This window comes from Nematolebias whitei, chromosome 13, assembly GCF_014905685.2.
Source record: "Nematolebias whitei isolate Nwh7 chromosome 13, NemWhi1, whole genome shotgun sequence".
Lineage (NCBI taxonomy): Eukaryota > Metazoa > Chordata > Actinopteri > Cyprinodontiformes > Rivulidae > Nematolebias > Nematolebias whitei.
Window position 1 is genome coordinate 22700919 of NC_056510.1, and position 9947 is coordinate 22710865.

The following is a 9947-nucleotide window of genomic DNA, read 5'->3' on the forward strand; positions in this document are numbered from 1 at the left end:
TATTACAAAATCACTTTTGTGGAAATATTTTTATACTGGAGAATTCTGAAAACAGCTTTTAGTTACCTTACCTCTTATTTTTTTTGTGTGTGTTGTACATTATAGATTTGAAATAGGACGTGCTTTTCTCTTAACACTGCGCAGTGATTGTTACCACTAGTTGTATCTCTATTAAAATAATATTTTCTGTGGCATTGCATGATCAGTTAGCATTTATGATGCGACTGACTTTCAGCTACAACCACACCAAGTTTTGTCCAACTTATCTGAAAAATTCACTGAGGTGTAGCCATTTTTGTGCAGGCTAATGCTGATTAGCTGTGGTGGCCATCTTGAAATGTGTAGAGTCCAAAAGCAAATCAGTTTTAGATGTACAGAAAATGAAAACTTTCTGAAAGTTTCATTCACATCTGTCCAGTGATATTACACAGTTAACCCCAATAGATAAAACCAAAGTTTTGGGTAAGAATGTGTTGCGCTCAGAGTACATGTTGTGAATGACTGTCAGTTACTACCACACCAATAGTTAACTTTTTTTTTTGTAAAATGACCAAGTTGCAGACATTTTTGTGTGTTTGATAAGACTGCATTTGAGTTGTAGATGTACATCCAACTTTCTGATAGTGTTGAAAAGATATGATGTTAACGGTTCACACACACACACAGAGACATGGGCAAAAGTAATATCTCTATGAAAAAGGAAATTCTTCAGCATTTTTACAAACGACAGTCTTTTAAAAGCTCTGTGTTGTCCGGCTGTTTGTGTCTCTGTACTTCTGATGCATGAGGCCTGCAAGATCCCTCCTGCTACACACAGAGCTGTTTATGGAGAAACCAAATGTTCTTTAATGCTCCAGCTGGACTGGGATGACAAAGTGCCATCAATATGGAACATAAATCAGAAGAGCTACCCATCATCCTCTGTGGCATGGCTCCAACTCCATTTGTATATTTCTGACCTTGGAACACATAATTGTTAGTCATCATCATTTTGTCTGTGTGGTTTTCTTTGTATGTGTGTGTGTGTGTGTGTGTGTGTGTGTGTGTGAGTGTGCACTGCTTTCTGCTCCCAGTTGGTGAAGACTATGTTCAGTGTCATGGAAGACTTGGAGAGATATTAAATGAGGCTCGTATCATGCATCGCCTGCGCGTGCCTCATGCTCCCTCTGCACACTGTGACCATGGATAAAATATGAATTATCATACTGGCAGATGCAAATTTGGGCAACAACATAAACAAAATGCAAATATTAAAAATTCTTGCCAACTTGGGGGGGAGGGAAGAATTAGTAATTAAAAAGCAGACTTGTGTGTGCAATAATAGAAAAGCTACTTGTGAAATTTACTGTAACAAACAAAAATGCTAATTTATACAAAAGTAGTTAAATAATGAAAGGGTTTAGCTAATAAAGCAGGTAATATTAGGACCAAACTAAAGGACAAAACCTCTGAGGGCAGAGGGAACAGACTGAAGTGAAAGCCTTGGTCATACTCCTTAATATGAGCCACAGGCGGCGTCCCTGATGTGCTTCTCTGCTCCCATATGAACAAGAGCCAAGTGGAGAGAATGATGGATACATGAGAACACAGTGCCATGCAGTGATACTTCCCACGTTTCTGCACAAGGACCAGCATGTCCAGATGAAAAAATGCACGAGGGGTCTTTTATTGCTCTTTATTTTTGCTGTGTCACTAAACTCACACAACATTCAACATGTGCTGGTATTAACATCAGATAAATTTTAATGGAAAAAAGCCAGAATAATTTGCTCAGATAGAGAAAGCTCATTCTGTAACTGTCTGGTTTTCATCAGGACCAGGCTGATACGCTCAGGGAGGACAATGAGTCACACTCTGTGACTCAGTTTACCGTTCCGCATAAACAAACACTCCAACGTTGCACCTTTTAATAGCACAGCTTTTAATAATTAGACTCTCACTTGGCTCTTCGGGGTTTATCGATTTATTCATACGTCCCCACGGTCTTACAGATTCTAATCTTGGTCATGCATTAACGAGATAGTTCGGATAATTTCAAGTGAGGTTCGGCCTCTATTTGAACAATCCCAGGTTGGAGGAATAGAGTTTAATTCTGAGCAGACTGACGAGCTAGCAGCTAGTTCAAATTGGACCAAAACTAAAGTGGATTGAAATCCAATTAAAACAAATCCATTCACAAAACATTTTAGAGTTTGCGTGACTGCTATTTTAGAAAACTTTATGTCACTGTCAGTTTTGCATTGCATTGCTATTTAGAAGTGTATGGTAATTATGTGCACAATTATTGGTGGCAGCAGCTAGCAGTATCACCCCTTGTGTAATCTGGGGTACATTTAGCAGAAATATTATGTTTTGCGACAGATAATCATAAAAATCAAACTGAATGTGATCTAAAGGTATAAATATACATCATAGCATTTGTATAGTGTCACTATTTTGTTTTTCTGTTGTAATTTTAAGACAGCAACAATTTGCTTGGGAAGTGACCTCATTAGGACTGTATCTATGAGCTCCAGCAGGACCACGGCATTTAAAATGGACTTCTAGTATCTTTAAAACCTCTTTTAATGCTATTTCTTAATTTTTTGCAGCTTTGCATTGCAGTTATTTCTACTGTCCTAAGTTGCACTGCAATGCCACAGCTAGATGCTGTTCCCCTATTTGGCCCCCATCGTGGAGCAAAATGGAGGAATTGGAAATATTCTCCGTTTGTCAGATTGTTCATCCGTGCACATTGTGAGCATGATAACTTGAAAAGTAAGAGAGGTAAAGACGTCATTTTTGTTCTGTAGATGCATCCATCCATCCATTATCTTTACCCGCTTCTTCCTTTTCAAGTCATGGGGTTCACTGGTGTCCATGTCCAGCCATCATTTGAGCGAGAGGTGGGGGACACCCTGGACAGGTCTCCAGTCCATCACAGGGACACATAGAGACAAATGAGACAAACAACCATTCACTCTCTCACTCACACCTGGGGACAATTTAGCGTTACCAATCAGCCTAAGATGCATGTTTTTGGTCTCTGGGAGGAAACCGGAGCACCCGGAGGAAGCCCACGCATGCACGGAGAGAACATGCAAACTCCACCCAGAAAGGCTCCCAGACTGGGATTTGAACCAGGGCAACCTGCTCACTGAGAGGCAGCAGCTCTACCAACTGCGCCACCATGCAACCCTGGATCTAGGCATTCGTTTTTATATTTCTTAAAAGTGTAGTTTCCTCAAATGATTCAGGTGACTGGTGGTTGAAGATTAATTTATTGTGACCAAGGACACCATGGGCCACCCCCTAGCTCTGCCATTGCACCTAGTGGTGGACAAAATTACTTCCTGTACTTTCCAGGATCCATCACTCTGTGCCACCATGAAAAAAAATAAATAAATAAAATAAACTACCTCTATCCTTATAAACACTGTAATTCCTATTCACTTGAATATCTTTCAATAAAATCGTTAAGATTTAATTGCATTCCCTGTTCAGTTACAGTCTAGAAAAACACATTGCAAAAACTGAAAACTTTTATTATTCAAATTCTTTAGCTGCTGGAGACATTGGTGTATCACACCACATAACTCAGTGTAAATCATTTTATATTTTAAATCTGACTGCGGTGTAAACATTGATAAAAGAGAACTTGTGTAAATCACTGTAACATTTTTAAGCTCAAGTTGTTGGTTTTTTTTTTCATATTACAGCAAACCACCCTGATCTTGACTTGGCTTAGACTAGCATTACCTTGTCATTCTGGTCAGGATCAAATTTTATTCCTCCATTTAAAGAGTTATCTACAGCAGGTAAGATACTACTTGTGTGTAAGCTGTCCACAGCATATTCCTTTACAGCTAATTACACATACAGTATATTTAGGCTGTAACTGAGTACATAGGAGATGTTTTATTATTATTTACTTTTTTAGTTGCTTTTAAGTGTTTTTTAGAACATGCTTAAATAATTAATGAGAACATGACGGATATATTTCTCTGTCTGCCCAGATGGTTTAATGCACTTATGGGGCATCTTCCTACATTGTGACTTTGTGAACGAGTAAATAAAGAGAAGGTGCAAAGGAGTGATGGCAGAAAGGTGCAATCGATTCCTGCCAGGGGAAAAGCAGAAGGAAAGACAGTGCCTCGAGTGTTTCAGACTGTATCACTAACTCCCCCTTGCCTTGTCCCCCTCCACCCCAGCAGGCTCTTGCAATAACAGTGCTGTCAGATTAGGAGGAGCTGATGTAAGTTGGCATCAGGAGGCTTTCTGTTTTCTGCCTGAATAACAACAGTTTGGAACGTCTCGCCTGCGTAAATCATTGATATTTTGGTGGGAAAACAATTTTTCCTTTTCCCGAGTAGATAGGTCAGGTTTTTATTTTTTTAAGGGAGTGGGTTGGGGGGTGTATGTCAGTATGATGCTCCAATGAGCTGATTCTTTGTGCATGAAATGATTTGACATCCTCGCGACCACCGGAGCCCGAAAGCACATCTCACTGTGTGTGCATGTGCGCGATTGTCCAAAGAGGGAGTGAGAGAGGAACAGGGAGGAAAAAGAGCGCGCCAGAGAGAGATAGAATAAGCAACTTTGTTTGCAGGCGCAGCCGTGTCTCCTCCAGCGCAGCGTGTTGAAAGAGAAGCATTTGGCAGTTATGGTTGATCAGCGTTTCTTTCATCCTCTCTCAGCGACGACGAATGGCGTTAGAACAGATCCTGCTTTTTGAAGGATATTTCCGAGTCCAGTTTGAAAGGATTAACCATAGAAAGGATGCCTGAGCACTTGAAGACCCAACAGCTTCATCAATGTGCATGAGGTATGTATTACCCGGCAGGAATGAGTGTAATTACATGTAGGCCGTCTTATTCCTGATGATACTTGAGTAAAACTAATGCAAAATTGCAACAAACCTTCTGTAATCTGTTTAATTAAATTCTCAGCAAGCAAATGCAATATGGCGCCCCATCACAATGGGTTTTAAGCATTGATTTTAAGAGTAAATCTCATCGTGCTTTTTGTATTTTAAATTGCTTGCAGGAGTTCCCAGTTTTCTCACTTACTGGTCCAGATGACACGATTTAACCTTTTTTGTTGCTACCCTGTTTTGTCTGAGATATTTCCAATCAGCAGCCACACAGGCTGAAGTTACTTATGAGTTGCAGCAAATGCAGCCCAAGCTTCTTGAGTTGAAGTTGCTGTCACTGCAACCTGTCCGATTTACATCACAATGTGTGTCTTTTATTTTAGATGACGTTGAGGATACCTTAGCAGGACTTGGAGCTTGGCCATCATTTGCGGGAAAATGCAGCTTTGGATTCCGTATGTTTTGCTAAGTGCAACATCAGTCTGCACTGTTGAGATGGCTGGCAATTATGGTGAAATGTGTCAAGACCTGTGTGCCTGTGAGGAGAGAGAAGGGATACTTACAGTGAGCTGCGAAAACAGAAGAATTGTAACCCTGTCAGGCATAAGTCCAGTGCATTCATCCCAGTATCACCTGCTCCTCAATGGGAATCTGTTGAAAAAGCTATCTGTCGACGATTTTGTTGAGTACAAAGGACTGACAATCTTACATCTTGGGAATAATGAAATATCTGAAGTTCAAGCAGGAGCTTTTAATGGACTCCAGGGATTAAAACGATTACATCTGAACAATAACAGAATCGATGCCCTAAAGGAAGAGTTTTTCCTGGGTCTGGAAAGTTTGGAATATTTACAAATTGATTACAATTACATCAGTCATGTGGAGCCGAATGCCTTCAGCAGACTTCAACATCTGGAGGTCTTGATTCTAAATGACAATTTAATCTCAAGTCTGCCTGTAAACATCTTTCAGAATGTTCCATTGACTCATTTAGACCTGAGGGGGAATCAGCTCAAAGTGCTTCCCTACACTGGTCTGCTGGAGCACATGAACAGCGTAGTGGAGTTACAGCTGGAGGAGAATCCGTGGAACTGCTCCTGTGAGCTAATTGCTCTCAAAACCTGGCTTGAAAGTATTTCATACACAGCCTTGGTTGGAGATGTTGTTTGCGAGTTCCCCTTTCGGCTTCACGGGAGAGACCTCGATGAAGTTTCAAAACAAGAGTTGTGCCCGAGGAGAGCCATCGCTGAATATGAAATGCCGCCTCCGCCGCATTTGAGCACTGATGCATACCGTAGGACCACGCCAGCTCTAGTTGCAGCCTCCTTCACCTCATCTGGAATTGCAAGATCCTCATCAAGACCCACTAAGGGACCTCGGCAATCTGCCAAATTAAAATCAAGACCCACTGCCCGTGTCCCATCCAATAAGCCACAAAATTATGGTCAAATTGTTTCATTTCAGACCAAGTCTCCTGTGCCTTTAGATTGCCCAACTGCCTGCACCTGTAATCTGCAAATTTCAGACCTTGGCTTGAATGTGAACTGCCAGGAGAGAAAGATTGAACAAATCTCTGATTTAAACCCAATACCATACAATCCCAAAAAGATGTATCTCACAGGGAATTACATCTCGGTGGTCCATCGATCAGATTTTACCGAAGCAACGGGGTTAGACTTGCTTCATCTTGGTAACAATCGAATTACTGATGTAGATGATAGAGCGTTTGGCGATTTAACAAATCTTAGAAGACTATACCTTAATGGAAATTTGATAGAACATCTACCAGCTGATATATTTTATGGACTAGATAGCCTACAGTTCTTATATTTAGAGTACAACATCATCAAAGAGGTTACTGCCCATACTTTCCAGCATGTACCTAAACTTCAGCTTCTGTTTTTAAACAATAACCTCTTGAAAACATTGCCAGAGGGTACATTTAATGGCTTGACATTAGCTAGACTGAATCTTCGCAACAATCATCTGCGATATCTGCCAGTGAGGGGTGTATTAGATCAACTTACAACACTCGTACAAGTCGATTTGTATGAGAATCCCTGGGATTGCTCTTGCAGTATTCTAGACTTGAAGATGTGGTTAGAGCAGCTTAGCACAGGCACAGTTGTAAACAATGTCATCTGTGGCTCCCCGAAGAAACTGGCTGGGGAAGATATGAGATATATTAAGACAACTAATTTCTGCCCTAATAACTCTGAAGTGCTTGCTTCCATGATTCCACCCTCGGAAGAATCTTTTCCGGGCAGCACCATCACCATAGAAATGTCCTTGGACTCTGACGCGCAATACAGCACCATTCCTTTATCTGTGATGATACTGGCCCTGCTGCTCATCTTTATTTTGTCTGCGTTTGTGGCTGCCGGATTGTTTGTGGCGATGAGAAAGAGACGTCAGAAGAGCCAAAACGAGCAGAATAACTCCATGAACGCTTGCATTAGCTCTCTAAATATGGAGTATGGACTTTACAAAAAGGGATCCATTCCCAAAGTCAGAACATCTGCTGGACACGTTTATGAGTACATCCCGCCACCCACAGAGACCACATGCAGTACTGCTGCACACACCGCTATGGACAACAAATCAGTTGATGGTTTTAGAGACTTCGACGAGCTAAGTGGAGCTTTTCTGGGTAACTCAGACGAGGAGGCAGCCAGTAATGTGATCAGCTCAGAATACAGCACCACAACTTCAGAACCTCTCAACAAGCCCTCAACCCCTTACCAAGATGATCCACGCTACTACAGAGATGTACTTGAACCTGACAAGAACAGACGCTACAGCAATACATTACCTTGCAGGCACGGAGCCCATTCATCAACTCAGTATACCTCAGACTTTGATGCAAGGCATCAGTACATGCACCCAGAGAGAATACAGCAAACAATACTGTATTGTACAGCGCCAAATTCTGTTTATGTGGAGCCCAACAGGAGCGAGTACTGGGAATTGAAAGCAAAGCTCCACATCGATCCAGACTACCTTGAGGTTCTGGAAAAACGAACTACGTTCACGCAGTTTTAAGAGACTTGTCCTCCAGATGGTCCGAGTGGATTAATGTGCATTATTGATTCATTTTACTCATGAATCACAAAATGTTGTGCACTCCTGAGAATCATGATTTACAAAGTGACTGATAAAGGGACGGCATTACTCATTGTAAAGTGGCACCTAACACTGTTTTGCTGCGTGGTTTGACAGTTTATGTGCAAATGTGAAGCAGAAACAACAGAATCTGGGCTCTAATGACTCATCCAATCATCAAAGTTATCCCGGAGCTGTATCAATGAAGATAATGTGAGACGAAGCTGTACTTACATTAGCTCCATCTTAAAAGTTTTAATGGGCCATGACGACGATACGCACTTGCTCCAAAATGTACCTGTTCTATTTAACAGAAATACATGCAAAGCTGCCATTTATGCCATGGGGGGAGGGGCGACTTGTTTTGAACTTACCCTTTAGGCGCAAACTGTTAAGTTTGTTGGGTGCATTAACATCTCTGGGGTAATAAAATCACAAATGACAGATTATGAGCGAAGGAAATGTTTCTTCTCTTGTAGATTTGGAAGAAACCATCATGAAAATGTGGCTGTATTACCCTAATGCATAAACGCTGGAAAATCAATGGCAATACCTTTAAAACCTCCTCATTTGTAAGCCAGCAGTTTTGAATTATGTTGGTTAAAAAGTATTACATTAGAAATAACCAATCAGTGTTTAAAAGCTTATTTTATTTGTAGTTCTCATCCATGTACAAATGTAGTTTTTGATATTTTACACAAACTACATTTTCAATATATTCTTGTACCTACACCAAAGTTGTTGGAAAAAAAACAACATATTTAAAAAGGAATATGCAAACTTTGATTCCCAGTGGGAAACAACAAAATACAACTTATTCTAATTTTATACGACTTGGTTTTTTTTTAATCACATATATCAGATTGCTGTTATAGCTGCTTTCCTGTTAAAATAAATCTAAGTTTTACTACAGTAACAGTCCCAGTCTCGCAAGATTCACCAAAGCGTGTAACAAACCTGCTGGCTAAAGCCAAGATACCATGTCAGTGTCAAGCTGCTCTTTGATAAAGCTGCAGAGTTTACAGCTTGCCCAGTCTTATCACAAAAGACAAAAGAGTTATGGTAGTAGACGAATGATAAAAATAAATGACACAAGCTACTCGTTCACCAAATCTTGCATTTAAGCAAATCATGAAAATCAAATTGTAAAAGCCGAAGCTAAAGATAATAGATGTACAGTAGTTATTCATAGCTAAATAAATAAAATAATAGTTTCATGTGGACCTAAAATGCCAGCCTTTTTCTAAAATGTCTTGTGTTTATTTCATTTATCCCTTTATTCCCCAAATATGAAGTGATGCTTGTTTGTTTAACCTGTTTTTACTCTGAAAAGCTAAGAAGGTAGAGTTTGTCTCGAGATTTTAATACTTTGACTGAACAAACGAATTTCCAAGACATTTAAACATGTGCTGGATTAAAGTTGAGAAGTGCATTAAAAATATATCCTGAACCTGATTATGTAGTTTTGGTTCCTCAACCTAACCAAGTACTTTTAGCACTCAGTCAGAATATTGTCTTTTATGTGCCCACTTTAATATTTTATGAATTGCTGTAAGGTGGAAAATCTAACTCAAGTCTCGTGTTTTCAGGTCCTTTGGGTTTTTTTGTGTTTTGTTTTTACACTCTTTATTTTACCTTATGAGCAAAATCTTGTTTAAATTCAAGTTAAAGACTTCTGGCTAAAATTGGCTTCTTCTGCGATTTAAAAATGTTGACGTTTAGGTATTTGAAGCAAATTTTGTGCTTAACCCCGAAGCTTTGACCCAAGATTATTAACTGGATTTAGTGATGGTGGATTATTGGCTTTTCATGTGTTGTTTTTATGAGGCATTGCAAAAGATGACGGTAGTAGGTTTAATACAGGTGAGTCTGTTTCATGATTTAAGGTAAATTTTCATTGTTTTCATTTAAATTCAGAAAAGATCCCCCCCATCATTCATTGAAATCTAACCTAAGACAGCCTATTTTTGCACAAATAATAAATTTGGACTTT

The 9947-nt window shown here is 39.9% G+C and overlaps 1 protein-coding gene across 1 annotated transcript; it reads left to right on the forward strand.

Moving 5' to 3' along the window:
- Positions 1-5290: 5290 nt before the first annotated feature.
- Positions 5291-7894, forward strand: slitrk5b (SLIT and NTRK-like family, member 5b). Its single transcript, XM_037686999.1, has one exon. The coding sequence runs from the start codon at positions 5291-5293 to the stop codon at positions 7892-7894; it is 2604 nt and encodes an 867-aa protein (XP_037542927.1).
- Positions 7895-9947: the final 2053 nt, after the last annotated feature.